The sequence below is a fragment of the Phasianus colchicus genome, chromosome 8 (assembly GCF_987193195.1).
Source record: "Phasianus colchicus chromosome 8, bPhaCol1.hap1.1, whole genome shotgun sequence".
In the NCBI taxonomy this organism is placed as follows: Eukaryota; Metazoa; Chordata; class Aves; order Galliformes; family Phasianidae; genus Phasianus; species Phasianus colchicus.
In genome coordinates this window covers 24,288,059-24,309,818 of record NC_143443.1, presented here as the reverse complement: position 1 = coordinate 24,309,818, position 21,760 = coordinate 24,288,059, and the positions used below count along the sequence as shown (strand labels likewise).

The window sequence follows — 21,760 nt, the reverse complement described above, 5'->3', positions numbered from 1 at the left end:
AGTGTTTTGTTCTGTTTCAAAAGTAAATTTTCTAATAATGTTTCTGCAATACTGTGATGGCTTTGGAAAGATGGCAGGGGAGGCACAAGCAGTAGTTGGCTTATTTTAGTCCTAACTTTCTGCAAACAAAGGCCAATCTGGTTAACTTGCCTGTAGACCAGGAACTGAGCGAAATAAATAAATAGATGGTCCTGGTGGGGCCAAATAGCAGCTGCCATCATATTTTTGATGGATTGGTAGTGCAGAGCAAGCTACGGCATTAACAGCTGGGCAGATTTGCTTTCTGCAAATTGTGGGTGTCACGCACAAAGCTGCATTGTGGCACTTACCTGCCCTTCAGCCACTTTCTTCTAGGAGCCTCTAAGTTTTACTCTATGTTGTTATTTCCTTTTTGTAAAGATATGGCTTAGATGTGCCATCATAATTCAATTTCTTACCTTTTAAAGTATGAGCTACCTTAGCAATTCCTGCCTGTCCACTCTAAAACTCCACATTTTTCTTGTGAGTATCCATTTGGACTTTTCTTCTTTTTGTGCTTAATTACAAGTATGTACTAAACTGTGTGTGTTAGCCATGTCAATACATTATTGGTAAATGAGGAACAACCATGAAGATGCACTTTTGAAACTCTCTGGCAGATTCTGAGTGCTTGCTGCTGTGGCCTTCGTGGCAGGAGAATCCACCTCCTGCTGAGGAGGAATAACTAAATTTAAACTTTCCAACCATGAGCTTCGTGAAGCAAAGTTTCCAACCCTCTGCTGGGCCAGAAAATGGAAAGCCGTGTCTGAGCTTGGAGGGTAAATAAATAGAGCAACCTAGCAGCTGTGCTGTGACAAGCGAGGGGGTTTGCTCCTTGGGCCACATGTCTCCTGCAGCAGGCTCCAGGAAGGAAAATGAGGAATTCTAACTCCTGTCTTCTAGTAGCATCTTCCCTAACAAATTTTGATATGAATGTGGGAGAAGGGTTGCAGAAGGGCTGTTTGACCACCACGTGAGTCTGTGATTTGCCATAAATTTATTAAGTTTGTGCCCCATCTATTTACAAACCAGCCTAGCTTGTCTCTGTCTTAGCTCATTACAGGCAGGTTCAGGTTCCTGTGAAATTTCTTGGTTTTATGATGGCTATTAAAGTATGTAAACCGTTTTGAAGCGCTTGTGCAGAAATAACTGCTTTCTAATCACCCTTTGGGAAGGCTCTGAAACTGGTGTTGAACAATGGCTTGTGCTATTCTGACAAATCAGCTTGCGTTTTGGGGGAGATATTATAGAAGGTAAAACATTTCCACTGACCTGTATCTTAACACTGTCATTACCTGACGGGAGCAAAACGTAGCTCTACTTGGAACTGGGAGCCACGGTTTGTTGGGTGAGCAGCTTTACACTGAACTTAACACAAGAGTTTATAACTGAATGCAGCCAAGGAAGAAAAGAGGCAAGGACAGTTACAACAGGGATGCACTTAACTAGAAGTTGAATGAATAAGATTGTAGGTGAACCATCCATAGCTGTGACCTAAAGGTTGTCTCGATGGAGTTCACTGTCATTGATGTTTTTTTATAAACGGTGATGGAAACATGGAGGTTCAGATGGGAAGGCAAATAGCTTGTGCTTACAGCCTGAAGTCATGTTTCAGTTGTTGTTTTCTCCTCTTATTTCTAAGCAGTACTTCCTGGGGTGTTGAATTCTGGTCATGATTGTTGAATAACAGCCACAGTGACAAGCGTGCTAGAAGCGCTTGTAGCCTAATCTGAAATTTGTGCCCTTCTGTTACTCTTTCCAACTCTTTTTTTATTTTCTTTTTCTTTTGGTGATGCACCATATAAGGATTTGTGCTATCTCCTTCATTTCCCCAGTGCAGAGGAAGTGTTTCAATTCTGTAGATGTACACATTGCAAAAACTTTGAGAGACTGAACTGAATAACTCAAATCAGAGTCATTATGGATAGATTTCAGATTTCTTAAAAGAAACTGTTCCTTAATAACTTATTTCTTTATTTTTGTGACTTGCTTGTGCACTCATCTGGCACTGTGAGAGTATCTGATAGAAACAGCCTTCTAGGAGGATTCAGAGTGATTTAAACCTACTCTAAATGTTCTGACTCTATACCTGTTTCTCAGTAGCATCTCACTATTCTTGCTCTTACTGTTGACTGAGCAACTTCTTTTGCTTCTTTTTGTAGGATGGTGGTTTGTGAGCACTGCAGAGGAACAGGGCTGGGTCCCTGCTACATACTTGGAATCCCAAAATGGAACCAGAGATGATTCTGACATCAACACATCCAAAACTGGGGAAGGTATGGAAAGCTTTTTGATATCAAGGGGAAACTGGTACTTGCTTTGCTTTATGCTTTTCCACCTGTAGGAGACAACTATGAAAGCTCTTACCACCATTTGTGGCTGCTAAACCACTGCAGAACTTTTCTGATATTTTTGTATCATACATAAATTGTTGCAGAAGAAACTGGGGAAAAGTACATGCCTGTAATCCCTTTGTGACTCGGACTGTCACTGCAACAGAAGTTCTAAAGCAGAAATGGTGTTCATTTTAGTACTCTTAAACAATATGAAAACAACTTTTCTGCAAGTCCAAGCAGTATGCTCTAGTAGAGATCTTGGATTGTGTTGGCTGCTGAAGGAGAGAACTTGCATGGCTTATCTGCAGAAATTATACAAACGAGAGCTGTTAATTGGAAGATGCTGCTTTTTGAAGCCACAGGCGATTAAAAAGAGGTTCAACTTCAATGGTGACTTCTCATTAACTTTTTAAGTAAATCCTTGAAACTAGCTTAACTGCTGCTTACTGTGGTCTGTGAGTGTGCGGAGGTCTTATTCTGCTAAAAATGAGATACCATTTGTCGTGTATATGTATTCAGCAGCACTGTTTTTTGGCTAAAGATGCTTATTCAGGTTCCAGAAATGGAATAATAAAGCCTCACGTGTTCCCCTTTTCCATTATGAAAGACTAACCACATCTTAATGGACTTTTCATGTAGTAACTGTGTACAAAGGACACTTATTATTATTTGCTCCATTCTAATGAATCTCTAGCTAAATTTGTAGGTGTTTTTGACATGATGCTTATTCTACAATATATGTGGAAAACAAATGGACCTTTCTGTCATACAGATAGGTTTGAGATGTGCTGGGATGATTCTGCTCATTTAGATAGCTAACAGCCAGAACGTTGTTTTGTGCTGGATATCAGGAGTGACATTTATGACTTATTGACTCTTTTCTGTGCTCAAAGCTATCCGTATCTTAGGTCACTTAGGATTTAGAGACCTACTGGTAGACAGAGAACCAATCTGCTATAACACAACGTTTTAGCAGATGCAAAAGCAGTTAGTGAAGTTCCTGCTGGTAAAGAACAAACAACTTACTGCTGTTCTCTGAAAGAGTTGAAGAATGTCTTGTCTCTTGATCTGTCTCTGCCTCCCTTTTCCTGACTCTTAAATATGGCGTGTGCTTGACAGCCTTATTGCTTTAACTGCTTTCATTTTAAGATCTCTTCCTTTCATGTTGCCCTTTGCGCACACTCTGCACAGGGTTGTTGCTGCATGGCAGTCAGTCTTGGTAATGGAAAATCCATCAAATCTTTCTTATCTTCTTCTTCTCGGCCCTCTTTAATCTGCTCCATTGCTCTCCTCAGCTATGGTCAGCAGTCACATTCCCTGTCTTACTGCAAATCCAGATACACTGAAACCTGAGACCGTTCTTCCCATGTTCAGTTCCATCCCAGTGACAAATCTAATTGCATTACCTCCACAGCTGCTTTGATGTGCCCAGCTTTTCCTTGCTTTTTAGTAACTTTGTTCTATGTTATTAACCACGGCTTCTTTTGTTCTTTTTTTCCTCCTTTTGTTTTGTTTTTTTTTTCTTTACTAGAGCTTTCTCCTTGCCACGTAGTGAAATGTCCTCCTAATATTTATTAGTAGAAAGGAAAGGCCTTCTTCAAGAGTTAGTCTTTCCTTATTGTACAATTCTATGATAAGGAAAGACCAATTCTTGAAGGACAAGGGGAAATGGCTTCAAGTTGTGCCAGGTTAAGTTTAGGTTGGATATCAGGAAAAGCTTCTTTACAGAAAGTTTGTTAAGCCCTGGAATAGGCTCCCTAGGGAGGTGGTTGAGTCACCATCCCTGAATGTGTTGTAAAACCATTTGGATGTGGTGCTCAGGGACATGATTTAGCAGAGGGTTCTTAGAGTTAGGGTAATATGGTTAGGTTGCAGTTGGACTTGATGATCTTTAATGTCTTTTCCAACCTGAGCAATTCTATGATTCTGTGAGCTTGTAAAACAAAAGATACTTTCACAGACAACTGGCCAACTCTCAGTAAGCAGGTGAAGGGGGTTCCAATAAAACTGACTGGGTTGCATTAAGTGCCCCATTCTGTGTGTGCAGACTGTATATGGCAGAAGTGTTTCCTCCTTGTATTTGAGCCTGCACAACATCTTTTTGTAGGACGAGGGCAGACAGTCAGCTGCTACTGAGCCTGTGTTTAGAGCAACAGCCTTTTACAAAGTTTGGAAAACATTTGGAAAGCAACATAGAGAAACATTTGCAGCCACAGAAGCTGTTAAATAAGCATTCTGAAATAATCCCCTGAAAGGATTGGATAAATAAGGATTTTTGATAAATAACCCTTCTGGTAGCTAACTATGGGATACTGGGGGGGAGAGGGCAGGGGCATCAGCTGCTTGTTTGGGTAAGTTAATTAATATTTTCTTACTTGAACAGCCAGTCCTTCCCCTGATCAAATAACTCTGCTGTTCTGGTTGTCTACGGAACACAGTTCTGGAATCCCATGGTGTCTGCTCTCCTGAGTCTGAGAGTATATTCCCAAGATGACTTCAGAGTCAACATAAAGGAATTAGTTGATGAACAGCTTTTGCATCAATCTGATAGCACCAAGCGTGCTTCCAATAGAAAGGAAGGCCTTCCATTGGAAGCATGGAAGAAGGAAAGTGTCCAGGTTTTGTGCCGATCCAAATGTTCTGTGTTCACATCTTCACAAGTAGACAGAGGAGCTGAAGTTCAGTTCCATGTATGCAATCTGGAAAACAAGTGGTGTCCTCTGTGCACAGCTGCTCTCACAGTGTCATTTCCATGAATCCTTCATCTTTGTTTATATTTGAAGCATAAATTATTGTTTGAGTGTGAAACTAATTCACATTCCTAGCTTGTTAGCTTCTTGAGCCTACTCAAAAACAGGTTAGTTATCAAAATAAGTTTTTATTTTCTTATATTTTTAATCAATATGTTGAAGTTGAGGTTTGAATCATGAACATTATCTGTGGCAGTACTTATGAGTCATATGTTGCTGTTGCAATCAAGAAGACGTCAGTCTCCAGTTGAGTTCAGTTCCTGAGTGCTGTTAAGTGTGCTCGTGTATGAAAAGCCATATTCTTTGTTTTTCTACTTGGATTTTTTTTTTTAACATGATAATTTGCTTAGAGAGGATTAGAGCTCTGGTTTTGACTGTTGCATGGAATGGACTGAATTCTTCAAAGATCCTTCAGCCTAACTAGGAGATGCAACAGCAGTGTGATATTGATCTGACCTGCCGCTGCAGTCACCATGGGCAAGTTTTCCTCTGTTGTGCAGTTTTCTTTTGGGTGAATGTGTGTTTTTTCATATTTTTCTTAAAGCCAGTAGCAACAGTAGCAATTTTTGACAGCTCTAGGTGATTTATATTTCTCAGGCTCAAGAGTCTAACTTGTTTCACTGTGCTATATCAACTAAACCGGTTTCTGCCTCCCACCTAACCTGTTTGTTTAACAAGACTGGTGCTTGTAAATGCCATGTTTTGTTTTTATTTCTCACCCTCCCACCATTTTTTTTTTTTTCCTTTTATGTTTCCATCCATGTTCCAAACTAGTTTCTAAGCGACGCAAGGCTCACCTGAGGCGCCTGGACCGGCGATGGACGCTGGGCGGGATAGTCAACAGGCAGCAGAGTCGAGGTGAATGAATAGCTTCCTATGGCAACAGCCCTAAGGGCACACCAAAAACCGTGCTGCTGCCTCAGCTTCTGTGCACTTGAGTGCTCCCTGGGGTCTCTCTCCCTCGGTACACTGCCAGAGAGAGGCTGAAGCTTCAGAGTTCTGATGTGTATGTCATATATGACAGATCGAGGGTGTCTTGGAGCCAGGGCTAAGCACTTGAAAAACTGGAGGCAAATAATTATGGGTAATTCTGTAGTGTGACTGCTTGTGCAGACTGGCAAAGTTCACATCTATTGTTTTAACTTCAGGTGCATCTGTACTCGGTCTTTCCTACCTCTGCAAATACAAGGGATACGTTCAGGGCTATTAAGAGCCAAAAAAGAAGCATTCCAGAGAGATCAGAGATGACCAAAGAGATCAGAGATGCATGCTGGGGAAGTGCTTGGTACAGTCTCCTCTCTCCCCTGTAAGCAGGACTTAGTACTGGAGGAAGACTTCTAGAGAAGTTCTGGGAGCTTCTGGATGTCAGTCCTAGTTCTTTGAAATGTCTCCACTAGCAGCATCTTTTTAGCTTTGGTCTGGTGGGAGCATGGGGTGGGGGGGGGATCAACCTCACTTCATGTTTTAAAGTTGTATTTGGAATCTGCTGAGGAATCTTCCAAACCAAGCACTTTACTAGAGCATGCAACTCGTCTTTCTTGGAGTAAAAGTACTGCTTTCTGTTTTGTTCTGCACTTTCTTGCAGGATCATCCAGGTATTCACTGCACTTTATAAAGGGGGGGAGGGAACCTGCCACTTGTACCACTGTGTGAGTTTTATTTAACCTTTCTGAGAGAACGGAACCATAAGCAAAAAGAAGGTTACCAAAATGCCAGTAAAGAGAAAGTGTACTTCTGATGTTTCAAACTTACCTTCTCCTGGTTTTGGTGGTTGTACTGTGTGCAGACCCATGAAGATTCCAAGCAACAAGTAACTTCAGTAACTTTTTTTTTTTAACCTGTGCTTCAAAGTATCTTTCAGGGAACCACAATAACAAGAGTTGTTGTCTTTCCCTAGGATAGCTTCACCCTGCATTAATTCCTAAGGCAAGATCCTGCCTTAGGCACCAGATACACACTGAAGGTGTCAAAAAACAAACAACAGTAAGCACATATGCTGACATTTAAGGGGGAGAAACAGCTTCTGTACCCAAAGAATTTGGGAGCTACTTATTTTTTCATATCAAACTCTGCCAGATGGTTCCTGATACTTTAACCAGGACAACTTTGGGGAATTGATTCTAAGCACTCTGTTTACCAGTTTATATATATATATGTGTGTGTGTGTGTGTGTGTGTGTGTGTGTGTGTGTGTGTGTGTGTTTTCTTTCCTATTCATACTGTATCAGAAATAAAACTCTAAAAATGTTAAGGCTGCAGGACCAGTCCTGTAGCCTAGTGTGCTGGTAGTATTCAAGGATCTGAGTTGCATTCCCCTTTTTTCCCTCTTCTACTCATCGTCTGTGCATACATCTTTTCCAGCCCTACCCTCTGGCTGGTGTCATGCTGTCTTCCCTGGCAGCCTTCCTCACCACACAGTCTCTTCTATCCCAGCTTTTGTCTTGCTCTGTAAAAATTTCTTCCCTTTTAGGCCCAAACAGTGCTGGGTTTCAAACTGTCTTGGACAATGTGCCTTATCTCAAGCTAGATCATGGCAGCATCTCAAGCACTGAAAATCTTCCAAGGATGATCTGCTTGTATGAGTTCCCTCCGATGCATTTCAGCTATAACCAGCCACATTTGCTAAAACTAAGGTGTACAGTGTTATTTGAGATGGGAGATTAGGACGTTCTTACAGGAGCAGGTTGATGGGAAGTAAAGTGATCTGAGCACTTAGGGACACGTTGGAGGTAGTATGCATCTGGTATAGCTGCAGCCTGTACAGGCAACCACCCTTCCAAACTGCAGTTGTGGAAGTATGAGTCTTTTTGGGTGTCCTGCCCGCTGCTCTCTAACAGATCACGGTTTATGCGAGGTCAGTAGAGACTTGTTTTTTGCTTCTTTCCCTCCCACTCCAGCCCAAAAGGCTTCTAACAAGGCCAAATTTGGGTGGGTTTGCACAGAAATGACAGAATACTTGAACTGTGCGTATGCTGCTGCTAGCCTTCGAGCCCATGCTCCAAAGCACAGAAGAACATGAGGCTGCTCAAATATGAGCCTGCCAAAACTGCTTAATGCAGGGAAAACAGCTTCCCCTCCCCCACTTGGCCTCTTTCTTGGAAATAAATTCAATTAAACATTTTGGCTGAAATTCTTCCCACCCAGCGATATTCTGCTTGAGATGGTCCCAGCTTTTTGAGTGGTTAGCTCTGAGAGTTCACTGGAGTTCAAGGCAAGCTGAAAAGGATGCTTCCCTTCATTAGTGGTACTCAAGCATAAATAGAAACTTTTTTACTGACTAGTTTTGAGATCAAACCGCTTAAGCCCTAACTAAAGATGGGTCTGAAGGCCAGGACTTTGGAGGCAACTTGAGGCTTACTTTGTCTTTTTCCAAAGACCTTTAAAGAGGCTGAGCAAACCCAAGTCTCAGATATCTGAGAGTAATGTTGCTGGGTCTGCAAAGAAGAAAGATGAAAGACAAATTATTGAATATCGTAGTAGTGCTCCTTTTATAAAGCTGGAAAAAAATCTGCAAAGAGAACAGCTGTAGTCTGTTTTTACAAAGAGAAACAGATGACATTTGTTGCTGAAGTTTTCTCTTTAAAACCGTCTGTGGTGTGCCCAGATCTAAGAGATTATGTTGGTTTATGTTTCTTGTGTAGTTGCAGAGCTTTTTTTTTTTTTTTTTTTAAGTTGAATATTTCTAAATATGGTATATTTTCTAAATGTTGGCCTGTAGTTTTGAGACCCAGCCTAATACAAATGCTGATTGTGAGGAGAAGCTTAAACACTTGTAGTTTTCCTCATTCTGACCCTTGTTGGACCCACAAGGTGCAGAGTTCACATTCTCTTGTGAACCAGGTGAAGTGCTGTTTCTACAGATGCGTTTACTTGGAAATTTGCCTAGAAGAGGGCTTGGGATTGTTTATGAGCTTATTTCACAAGAAGTCATTTGTGCTATTAGAGTTTGATTGGGAAAAATGGGGGTTTACATGCTGTTTTATATGCCAGATATTTGCTGTAAGTTACTGCTTCTCTGGGTTTGTGTCCAGCACTCTCATTGGAGCTGGTACAATGCAGGGGAGTACTTTACATTTATTTGTGCCAACAGCGTAGCAACACACAGACTGTATTTCTGCCAAATGAACCTATTATGTAAGAGTAGTTGCTAGCACAAGAAATAAGCTATTGAATGAAAGAGTTAAAGTTCTAGCTTGAAAACTATATGTCTTACTAGTGCTTGCCTAACTTGCTGGGAGAGTGAGAGGGGAGGCAGCTCGGAAGCCACCAAATTGCTCTTGAGGCTTGAAGCCATCTTCTTGCCCAAGTGCATCTTTCTGCAGTCTATTTGCCAGCTGCGGCAGCCCGACTGTCACTTTCAAGTGCTAAATCAAATTGGCACAGAGCACTAGATGTAGTTTTGTTTCTTCCTTTTTCTCCTACCTCCTCCCACCCTTGTACTCCAAGGAAAGTAGTAAATGTTTATTACCTCTTGCTGGTTGAATATCAAGCATGTGTAATACAGAACTGTTTAGAAGAAATGTCATTATTCTTTTTGTGTGTGTGTTGGCATGATGTTTCTGCTATTTAAAGAAAAAGGAAAAAAAAGAGGGGACAGGAAGGAATGGGAGAGAGACAAAAGCTGAAGAGCTCCTGTCTGCAGATGGTCACATTTGATAGCTGTGGCTAGTTCTTTTCTCTGCAGAATATTTAGACAAGGAAAGCACAGCCGGTGTTGAGTCGCCGCGTCTCTCTCTGGAGCAGGGAGACTTTTTCCAGAAGCAGGTCTGACAAAGGGGGGAGGGCGAGCAGACTGCTGACTGAGGGGAAAGTATTTTGAAAGAAAATTCTTCTGTGGTTTGGAAGATGTAGGGTTGGGGCTGTTGCATTTTGCTGAGAAATCGTTAATTGGCTAATTTCTAGCTCAGCTCCCCTCTATCCTCCCCCTAACGTTTCCAACCAGCCTGGGGTCACAGAAAGTTGGGGGCATGTCCAGGCACCAGCTGAGCAAAGGAAATTGTTCCCTTACTTGGCTCCTGAAGCACTGTGGATAGCTTGCACGCTTGTTTATGGAGAGAGAAGAGAGCAAACTTCTGAAATCTAGGTGAAGGAGGGGTGTGCAGCGCAGGGCGTTCAGAACTTGGAAACAGAAATGTCTGAGCGTTGGCCATTTGCCTGGGAGAGTTGAGACTGATTATGCAGGGCTGGAAATGTGCGTGGTATTTTCACTGCCATAAATGCAAGGTTCCAGTCCCAAATACTTCACAGCCTAAACAAAGAGAATGAGAGCTCATGCATCAAAGGAGCCTAGGCAAGTGGCAATTTGGCATGCATCTTATTACGACCAAAAGGTTTTTCACAGTGGAAAGTGATACTTATTTGGTATTTTTAAAAGCTTTTCGAGAAGGGCTAAAACTAAGCTTGTTTAGCAAGGCAGGAAGCTGGGGTAGGTGAAGCTTATTTTAGTAAGGATTTGAGAGTTTTCGGGTTATTTGATACCATGGAGGAGGGAGCCTATTCAGGTTGATGAGGCATCATGGGAAAGGCATGGAGCTGAGCGCAGAAAGATGAAAGGATTTGGAGGAGTGGGAAATGCAAAGGGAATGGAACAGTTACGTATGGTAGGATATTAAAGCAAGACGATAGCCCTAAGGCTTAAAAACTCAAGGTGGGGCAGTTCATATGGGTGCCACACCTGATAGAAAGTGGTTGAAGAACCAGAGTGATTCTGGACAAGAGCAGTGTGCTGGGAAGGGAGCAAAAGAGAGGAGGTGGCTGTGCAAAAGAGATGGAGCGGCCCAAGGTGTAGCTGAGGGGAGCAGCAGTGATAGAAGATTTTGAAGATGTTGGGGAAAGGAGCTGTTACCTTGGTGATAGACTAGAAAGAATCTGAAATAACCAGTGCCAAGGGAATTGGGAAGATTGAATAAGGAAGATTTGGAAACTGCTACTGAAGTTCTATGTTACAGCTCTAGCAGTAAAACCATAGGTCTGCTTTCCTTGACCTGAGTAAGTATAAATCCAGACAGTCAGAGGAGGGACCAAGTCCCTTTCTCAAGACACCTCATAACTCTACTGTGTGTGTGTGTGTGTGTGTGAGCACACATGTAAAATCTGAAGTCTGGGTTTGACAGATGGGATTGGAAGAAACCTTTTAGGCTGTCAAGTTTAGTGCCTTGCTCTTTCTGATAATTAGATAGTTTCTTCAGGAACTGATGTGGCTTCATCTTATCTGTCCTGATGTTTTTGCTCTGTCTTAATGGGGTGCCTGGTATGGAAAATGCCATATCCAATGTCTAAAATTTTTCAAATTCCATTTTCTCCTATAGACAAAAATGCAGTAGATGAAACAAAAAGGAACATGTTTGGGTGTTTGCTGATTAAAGGGAGGGTGATGGAGTGAATGCGACTGCTGGATCTTTAATGACAGGCTCTAGTTCTAGACCAAAGAACACTGTGAAGCACTGTTGTTTTGGTTTGCCGTTGTACGAGAATAAGTGGCATGAAGTCCTCCCAAATCACAACGTGATTTAAAAGCAATGTTATAAGTACTTTTAATGCAAAAAGTTGCACTTTATTAAACTGCATCTGAAAATAGGTAGAAAAAGATGCACGGGCACTCTTAATTTGTCTTAAATTGTCCTGGCTTGGTTTTGGATTGTTTGATGCGAGTTCCTTTCACATTGCTTCCAGCAATCTCAAATAGGACTCCGATCTCAAAGCTAAGAGAAGCTGCACCATCACCAGCCTGTCATTTCAGTATAGGAAAGGCCTCAGCTCTCAGCTTATTTAAATGTTGCTTCCAAGCCTCTATTTTCCTGAGGAGACTTAAGAAAGAAAACAAAGCAAAATAGAAGCCTGCCTCAGGGTAGAAGAAAAGGAAGGAGGAGAAAGGCTGAGGAGGATGTCAGGTTTTGTAGTAGCAAATGGACTCAGCACTGGGCTGCCAGAGACTCTGGGAATGCTCCAGGTGGGTGGTGTGGGTCTGGTAGTCCAAACAGGGCAAAAATTCTTGTTGTGTGCATTTTAAATGTGTCAGTGTCCAGGAGGAGAGAATGGCACGTAATAATCCTTGCCTTCCAAGCTAAGTGGGTTGCAGATGAATAATGTATGATGTGACAGGCTTGTATTGTATCTCTCTGACAAACAGGCGTTGCTTCTTCGTGAGTGCCATGCTTAGATCTACAAGGGTAGCTGATTTTTTCAGTAGAGGTATCTCCTTCAGTTCAGCTGGGGAAGATATATTGACCTGCAAACTAGAAAGATAGAAATATAAAGGAAGTTGTCTGATTGAACTATTAACAGATCTCTGAATGCCACGTACTAAGAACAGAAATGTCTGTGTGCCATTTTCAGCTGATCCTGAAAGGGAGTCAGACTCTCATCTCTTTATTTCCAGAATGCAGCCCTCTAGCTGGTGTATGTGTTTCGTATCACACAGTAAAGCTTATTCTGCCCACTTGACCTCAACGATGAAGTTGATGTAATGGAAGCTGCAACTGGGGAATACAAATTATATTCTTCCTGCTTCTTTTTTTTTTTTTTTTTTTTTGACTGGTAATTGTTAAGTCAAAACTTGATGAATCAGGATTAAACATTTGTGAATTCATTGCAGATCTGGGGCACGTAACTTTGGTGGTGGGTCTGGTTCACTGACATGCATTCTATACTGTTGCCTGTCACAGTATCTGAACAAAAGCAGCATATTTCAGAATTGCCAGTGTAATTCAATGCAGTGTCTTGCCACTGGCTGCTGCTCTGCTGATTCTTTCATGAAGCCATTCATCTATGTGAAGTCTTTCCAGTAACTTTACGTATCAGTCATAAAGTGTCAAATATCTTCCCTCAAAGACCTGTGAATAGTAATCTGATATGTTGAATGCTGCATCAATCCTCTTAAGTAACACATCCATTGAAAGCTCCCCTGCTCCCTCCAGCAAATGTTGGTTTATACGTAACATCCTCTGGCTGGAGACAGTCTCTGAGAAGTAAACCAGAATTACACTTGGGTTGCAAGGGGACCCGTGTCTTCAGAGTACTGTTTAAGTTACAAACCTCATGTGTGCTTGTGGTATCCTCTGCACCACTGACAGAAACCAAACGTGTGTAATCTTGGAAACAACCATAATTTTTGCTTTGAAAGCACTTTGCAAGGGGAAATTTTAATGGTGCCTTCCTGTTTTTGATCTGTAAGCTTAAAAATAGAACTGTGAAAGACAAACGTTGTAGGGCCTTCTTTTCTGAGTGGATTTTTACCCTCAGAGCTATGTTTGTCTTGCTTTATGAGAGAACTTCTCTCTCAGCCTTCCACTTCCATTCAGTCTCTTTTTAATTTCCCCTTCCCTCCCTGCAGGGAGGAATCTCCCAAAGCCTCTCCTCTCAAAGGAGTTAACAGCTACAAGACTGAAGATCTAAGAATGAAGGTGCTCCTGGACGGAATAAGACAGACTGTGGCAGCTCAGAAAGACCCACCAGTCTCACCTGTGCATCCTAGTTTTATGGCCCCCTGGATGAGATTACACCCTCCCTAGCAATTCCTTGTTTATTTCAGGAGTTGGCCAGTGTCTCTGGTCATTTGGAGCCACTGACGGGCAGTATTGAGTGTGATGCAAGGCAGCAAGGTGAGAGCAGTAGGCCACGTAGTAATGACAGTACTGGAGGCAGAGTGCTGCTTAGGAGCAGTCTCTCCCCATTAAACCTAAGTAATAGTGGGAAGATCAGGAAAGGCTGCAGCTGTGCCAACGGAGGATGTGGCTTCTCCTTGGTATGGAAATAAATAGGAGGTGTTCCTTTTGGAGCAACCTGTATAGACTTGAAACAGTGTTTTCAGTAGAGTAGGAAGAGTTCTAATGTTCAGAGGGTGATTGCATCCTGGTTTGCGAAGGACCCTGTCTGCAAACTTTGATTTCACTTGCATTTTCAGACACGCTGCTGCTGGAGTTGGTGGGTGACCATTGCGGCCATTCCTCAGCAACAAGAGACTGTGCTGGAGCGGGAGTTTGGAATGCTCTGTTGCAGGTGTGAATGCCTGAGCCATGACTTCCCCTGTCCTCTGCAGAAAGAGGGAAGTTGCATCCCTGGAGACAGTGGGACTGCTTTGCCTGGCAAGAGGAGCTGGAACTGGCTGAATAGCTGGCTTTAGCTACAGCAGGTGCACGTGAGGAAGAAAGTAAGGGAAACAGAGAGACTCCTGCTGTTGCTGTAGTGGCAAGGGGGAGCTTCAACAACCTCAGTTACAGAGCAGCTTTGGTGTGGGGGAGACCAAGCAGAGCCTTCTTCCAGTGCTAAGCAAGCACGTGACATAGCCCTTTGTAGCTGTCCTAGAAATGTCTCTGGAAGTGTCTGGTGCAGTATTTCTCTGGACTGTGTTGCAGCTCTGTACCTGAATTTCCTCTTGGCCCTCTCCTCTGTCCAGGGATTTTCCAGAGTTCACTTTAGTGCTTGGGGTTTTGTGGGTGATGAAACTGGATGCAAAACTCCACCAGCAGCAATCACTTTAAATAGGTTAAGAACAAGTCTGCCTTTGCTATGCAGAGCAGGAGCACAGCAAGGAAAACTCTCCCGAGACTTTGAAGCCAGGTTTCATTAGCTGCTTCAGTACTCATCAGACCCCATCTTGTAGCAGAGTATGTCTGTGGGGAAGATGCTGTATCTTGATGTTGATCACAAACTGGAATTCCTTAGCAGTAATAAAGTAATTGCATTAACAGGGAGTAGGAGAGAATATTTTCCTTTTGGAAGCAAAGGTTTTCACAGGTTTTACTCTGTCAGAATTAGGATCCAATGCATTCCAATGAAAGGAGTTGATTTCAGATGTCATTTTACTGAATTTTCTGCCATCGGACAGCCTGCCAACTTTTTTCCCCACTTCTCAGATGTTTCTTACTCTCTCAGTAAGGATTTTTCTTTTAATTTTCTATACTTCACCCAGCAACAAGATGCAGTTGAATCACAAAACCCAACAGATGGTTGAGTCTGCTTCTCTTTCTCTAAAAGTGCTTTCAACCTTCTCATACTCCTTTGTTCTGCAGTGATCAGGAACTCTGGATTCACTTAATTTCCTGCCTGTGCACAGACAACCCCCCATTTGCTCCTGGCCATGCCTTGTGATTGCCAGCAGAAAGTGCTGGAAAGGCTGTTGGGTTGTACCTCAGTGATGGCCTTCCCTGTTCTGATCTAGCCACAGAAACTCATACTGTTAAATGCACTGTAGCTTGTGTTCAGTGGAGGAGTTTGGTAACTGTTTTCAATGCCAGTTGTACTTTTTCAAGCTAACAGAGGAGAAGATTTCAGCCTTTCAGTACCTAAAGGGAGCCTACAAACAGGAGGGAAATCAACTCTTTGAAAGGATGGATAACAGCAGGACAAGGGGAAATGGTTTGAAGTTGAGGGAGGGAAGATTTAGGTTGGACGTCAGGGGGAAGTTCTTTACAGAGAAAGTGGTGAGGTAGTGGAACAGGCTGCCCAGAGAGGTTGTGGATGCCCTGTCCCTGGAGGTGTTCAAGGCCAGGTTGGATGGGGCCCTGGGCAGCCTGGTCTGGCATTAAATGAGGAGGTTGGTGGCCCTGCATGTGGCAGGGGGGTTGGAGATTCTTGAGGTCCCTTCCAACCCTGACCATTCTGTGATTCTGTGAAGATTGACCTATAACATGATGGAGATACTGCAGGAGATGACTTCTCCTGGGTGGGTGAAGATGCTGAGATGGTGGCTGTTTGCTCTGCTCTTTGGCTTGGGCTCAGCACATCTGCTCACCTCTGCCCAGCCTGGAAAGGTGATAGCTGCTGGAGATGAGTAGGGTGTTTGGCTCAAAGACCATACTTGAAATCTAGGTTATGCTTTTGAAGTATGTCTTGGCTTTCTTCTCCTTTACCACTGCCCCTTGTGTACTTCTCTGGAGTGAGGTCTAGCAAAAGTGTGTTTGCAAACACTTCACAACCCATGACCTCAAGATGCTTTATGGTCTCCCATTAAACACAAAACCCTTCTATTCATAGGTCGCTTCTTTAAATGCTGGTTCAAGCTCATTCCTGCCACTTCACACTGCTCTGGAGGTGCAGAGAGAGCAGCGTGATGGGCCAGCCCCTCCGTGCTGGGGAGCATCAGTCCCTCTGTGGACCTGGGGCTCAGGTTTCAGTAACACAGCGCTTCGTGCAGCCATGTACATGTTCAAAAGAGCCAACTGGCTGGAGCTCCTGCAGTGACGCTCTGCTGATTTGGCAGCTGGGTTGATTCTGTCAAGTTACAGTATGGGAGTGAAGTCCAGCTACAAATCCTCTCTCTTACCCACTCGAGGAACATGGGGAGGGGAGGGGGAAGCTCTCAGGGGACTTTGTGTCATTATTGGCATGGAAATGCTTTGTGATTATCAGCAGCAGGGTAGTGGCAAGGGGCTGATTATCTATCATGTCGTCAGCATAAATAATCAGTGGGCCCCTGAGCTGGGCTCCGCCTTTTGCAATGGCTCCACGTAATCACTGCATAACAGTTTAAAAGCAAGCAGAACTGAAAAACAGCTGGACTAATTCTGACCCTAACTGATGTTGCCTTTTCTCCCTTCACTAGAAGAGAAATATGTCACTATTCAGCCGTACGCCAGCCAGGGGAAGGATGAGATTGGGTTCGAAAAAGGGGTCACCGTGGAGGTCATCCAAAAGAACCTGGAAGGATGGTGGTACATAAGGTAAAGAAGCTGCACTGCCACGGTTCTGCAGGGCCTGTGGCAATGCACTTTTCTGATGTTTACTTAATGTTAGCGCTTAACTAATTCTGTAGCTGGGCAAGGAAACCCAGATTATCCATACTGCATCTTGAAGAAAAGTAAAGAAAAAGCAAAGACAATGTGATGTTGATTAAAGTAATACTACAGTGTATGCAAAAGCTGTAGACTATTCCAGTGGGGAAATTCCTTAACGTGTGGAAATTTTTTCCTTCCTTCAAGTTAAAAACCCGTATCTGAGTTGATACGATGGTCCTGACAAGGATTTCTGTTGTGTGTAATTTTAATCTGTTTCCAGTGTAAGTTTTTCTGCAATATGTTTAAATCATTTATAGCAGTGCTGACAGGCTGATTGTGGTCTGCTGAGCTGTTTGGGGTAGACAGTGCTGTTTTAAGGGACAAAAGATCAATTTTCTGGCTATTGCTCTTCGTAAAACTTATTGACGCTTCAGGTAATTCATCTGACTTCTGCTTATCCAGACTGGGCCATCAGGAATGTCTTCCAAGGGCAGGTGAAGTTACCATCACGTGTCTAACTACGTATTTGAAATAACAGTCGTAGAGGCTTAAGCACTTCAAAAGGAGATTTTTCTGGAAAAATGTATGTTAAGCGTGTCTAAGATAGGGATATAAGGTGTCAGTACTTTGAAAACTTTCTCCATCTAGGCTTACACGGCACATAGGATTCTGCCTCTTCATAACAAATGCATTGCTCAGGTGTGTGGATCTGGTGGTATTGTGACATCTCAGATCCTTTTAAACAAGAAGTGATGCAACAGATAGCTTAAAAATTCCAGTTTGTCTCTCAGGCAATGCAACACATCTCCTGAAGTCATCTTTCTGTTCAGCACATAATGATTTTTCCCCTTTCCCTCCTCAAGTCGTAACTTTCTTTTGTTTGAGTTCTGCTTGATTCATTAGCGATGAATGAGGGCTATGAAATTGCTGACCAAAGCAATGTTGTTGTTTTTCTTGATGTCCTGTAGTTATAAAATAGATTTTTGTCTTCCGTCTAATGCTCCCATAGAGGGAAGAGACAAATAAAGATAGCAGTAGAGTCAGGGAGGTACTCTAGATAGGAGGCACTCAGAATGCCTGGGTTTGGTCAGGTCACATTTTTTTCTCCTTTAATCATTCTCAGGAGGGAATCCAAAGCTGCAGATAGAGGAGCCAACAGCATGTCGATTTTGTGAGGGAAGAAGCAATGCAAGATACCTCCTGTTTATTTTGCAGTTCTTTGAAATGCAGCTGCATTACTACCATAGTTTCCCCTTGCCATGCCAGCAGCTCTACAATAAATAGAAGTCCCTTTTTATCTTTTCCCTTGCAGTCTCCTTTCAGCTAGGCACACGGTTTTCTAGGAACTAAAGCACAAGTGTGTGCTTGTCAGGCTCTACAGCAGAAGTGCGATCTGGCATACAGTGATGCTTACTGAAGTGGCTCCTTCACATTCATCCACTTGAAGGCCAGTGGGTTCCCCACCCTCTCCGTGATAGGCTGGGAATGCAGCATGTCCTTGGCTTTTCTTCTTAAAGAGACATTTTGGGTTGAGCAGCCTCTGTTTTGTTGAAAGGTGCTCTTCCCCATACAAGTGCATTGGGTGCTTTGATGCCAGTCGTCCTCTGCTGCTTTAGGGCACTACTCTGCCCTCTGGCTGGAGGTTTAGTCAGCTCTTAGAAACTTATTTTTTCACCAGCAATGCTTTGAGAAATGTTGATGCAGTGATCCGTCCCTGGCAAGCTGCTCCTTTGCAGCCCAAACCATCTTGAACTTCTTATGCTATTTATTAGGCTTAAACCCCCATGATACTGTTTGGGACCACTCAGAAAAAAGGTTCCTCATCCTCATCAATTCTGCATTCTGAGCACTGAGTGCCTAACAGGCAGCAACTCCCTCTCCTGCAGTGAGCATGCAGGAAGGTGGGAAGAGGCTGTAGCTGAATCCTGCTGCCTTGTTTGCTGAGTTGACAGCAGGGCCCAAACACACGCACAAACGTCCAGAAATACATACAAACCCAGCAGCTTGCAAATGGAATCCACCTTAAAGACATTAGCGTGTTCCACCTTAAATATGTAATTTCCACCAATTCCTTGCCATGTGCTGATCCTCATTTCCTGTCCTTCTTTTTTCTTTTTTTTTTCTTTTCTTTTTTTTTTTTTTTCCTCCCCCAGTTTGCTTCCCTCTGGAGTAGTTCCAGTGCTCTGGAGCTGGAAAGCAGATGTGACTCTCAGACTCACACAGGCATTTCTGCCTTTTTTTTTTTTTTTTTTAAACATTCCTATGATTTGAATCCATTTTTTCCTTCATGTAATATAAACAGAGTTTTGGAATCATGGGGAACCAAATCACTGCACCTCATTCTATAACCCTCCCATTTTTTTGCTATAGAAGCTAGAGACAGTACTGGTATGTTTTCCTTTATTTCGTATAGTATGTTTTTAAAAAAAATTGTTTCAAATGTGGAGAAATGAAACAAATGCTCTGACATGGATCCTTTGTACTGCTCCACTGAGTTCAGTGGATCTGTGCATTTCCTGATGACATTAGCACCCATTATTTAAATCTTGCTTTCCATCATAACCCTCACCTGGAGGTAATCTCATGGTGACTGTTAGCATTCAAATGACAACACACTAAGCAAAGGATTAGCTATCAGCCTGCTGCTTCAGTTTTGTTATTTGTTCTGAGCCTGAGCCCAAGTGAATGAGGTGCACTTGGGGTGGTAAGTAGCTGCCCCAGAGCTGGGAGGGACCTAGGCTGGGCTTTGAGGTATTTCCAGTGAGTTGGGATTATAAATGAAAGAAGGATGTTTGTGATTCAGCTCTTGGACGTGAAGTGAAGGTTCAAGACTTCTCTGAAGCTGGTTGGCATTCGCCTTAGTTCTTGATCTCCCTATTTTGTAGGTGAGAGTGGACTGAGCTGATGTTTGCAAAAGGGGTTTGAGATTACCATGTTCAAGAACTAAGGTGTAAGCCTATTTGACATCTTATATAAGCATCATTTTATTTGTGGAGATGCAGAAATAAGCTGGCAGTTGCTGGCAGCTACTGCCCAGCATTAACTTCAGATTGTATTTACTGACTCATAGGAAGGAGCAGCTAGCAACAGCCTCTGCTGTGAGGGTATGTTGCCCAGAGTTATGAACTGTCCAGCTATTGCTGCTTCTATTCATTGGGAGAAACTGTGTGAGATCAGAGGTCTGAATCAGTGGGATTATATGGGCTGATCCAAACAGCCACACACAGTTGGCAGGAGAACTAACGAGCCAGCACAGAACCTGCCTGTTGCTGCTTTTCTGATCTTAAACACATTAAGTCACCCACAAACTAAGATGAATGTAGAATGTTTTTTCTTGCTGATTTTGCACAATCAAGCTCTGTTAAAAGTAACCTTTGCAGTGTTCACTGCAGTTCTCAGTGCACTGGCCAGCATAGCTTTCTCTTCAAGCTAAAATCTTGACATTTCCAAATCATGTCAAGTTCTGTGTCCTTCCAAAAACAACGACAGACTTACCTAATGCACTGATCTGTAGCTCTGCAGAAGGACCATCTGCTGCAAGAGCAGATGGAACAAAAAGTCTTCAGGTCTTGAAAATGGTACTGAGATGCCTCCCCATAACAGGGGGTATGGAACATGTGGAAGTCTTTTTTTTTTCTTTCAGCTCGGTTTGTGGTTTGTCTGAAAATCCTCAAAGAGGACTTGAAGTCGTATCCTGATACAGTATCAGTAGCTTGTTGTTGCGTATCTGTTAGAAGCCAAATCAAGTCATTATCACTTCATTACTTTTTATTAGTCTCCTTGCTGCAAACAAAGCTCAAAGCTCTTGGGGTGTTTTTCTTTGATACCAGAATCCTTGGGAAAAACTCATAGCTGAACTCTCTGAACAGGGAAGATCCTTATCTTTGCCTTCATGCATGACAGAGAGAAGCTGCTGTTGGAAACAGCAGCATCTCTGTTTTGTGTCCTTGTTGATATAGATGAGAGGGGAGGAAAAAGCAAGCTTTTGAACACAGAGACGCTTGTACTTCTTGCTGTAAGTACAGAAATTGTTTTTGTACAGCAGGATACTAACAAAAAGTCTAAGACAGACAACATACAGTACATGTTCCTGTTCCATCCATAAAGTCTTGGTGCCCTTCTTGAATGTTCAAATGTGATGGATGAGCCCAGGATACGCCCTGGTGCAGTGAATCACAGAATCCTTGCTTTGCATAACAGTTATGAATCTGATCAAAAACTATTTGATATTTCCCCACCCAGCTTCCTCCTTTGCAGTCTGAATTTCTACTTTCACTGAAGAGCCTTAGAGTCCTACTGTTTTAACCTTTGTATTTCCTGCAGATTTCCTGAGCACCAGGAATTTAATGGGGCCTGCTTTCCCACTTACAATTCAAGCATCTGCCTTGGGTAGCATGAGAGATTAAAGAGAGAAGGGCTTCAGTGACTCACTCTGTAGCAAGTTAAGATTTCATTAGGGAAAGCAGAGTTCATCCACATGGTCCTCCCTGGAGTCTGATTGTAATCTGAAATCCCTGCTGAGGTGTTAGGAATGGCAGGAGTTAGAAAAACCATCTTCCCAAAAGCCCAGTTGTGGAAGAATGACTTCAGTTTGAAGTGTAGCATGAGCAGCTCAGTCTGATGCTCCAGGAACACGTACTGGATTCAAGTGTCTTTTCAGATTTCCCAGTTTATTTCTTCAAATAGCCCCTAGCTTGTTTAGGAAAATGAGTCTCCATCAAAGCTGGCTTTATTTTTTTCTAGTCACATTTTTTTCTTGACCTTGCAGTGGTAGAGGAAGCTACAGTGGTTTAACAATCCCGTATTCTCCATAAAAATAAAAAAGCTGATCAGACAGGACTGGGAGTTATGAGAGGAGGGGAAGTATTCATTATTACAATTACAAGGAGATAGGATTGCATAAGGGCCTTTTATAGAGCACATGTAGGGGCTCTGTGTGGGGA

The 21,760-nt window shown here is 42.8% G+C and overlaps 1 protein-coding gene across 6 annotated transcripts in view; it reads left to right on the top strand.

Annotated features, from left to right (window-relative positions):
• Nucleotides 1-21,760, top strand: part of SH3PXD2A (SH3 and PX domains 2A) — a 229,417-nt gene that overhangs the window by 196,583 nt on the left and 11,074 nt on the right. For 5 of the 6 annotated variants that reach the window (XM_090145459.1, XM_090145458.1, XM_031597531.2 and 2 more), the window contains 3 exons: nt 2,181-2,294; nt 5,879-5,962; nt 16,646-16,763. In XM_090145459.1, the coding sequence (XP_090001585.1) occupies nt 2,181-2,294; nt 5,879-5,962; nt 16,646-16,763 (316 nt within the window). The remainder of the gene's footprint in view (nt 1-2,180; nt 2,295-5,878; nt 5,963-16,645; nt 16,764-21,760) is intronic. The other variant, XM_090145460.1, reaches the window with a different exon arrangement.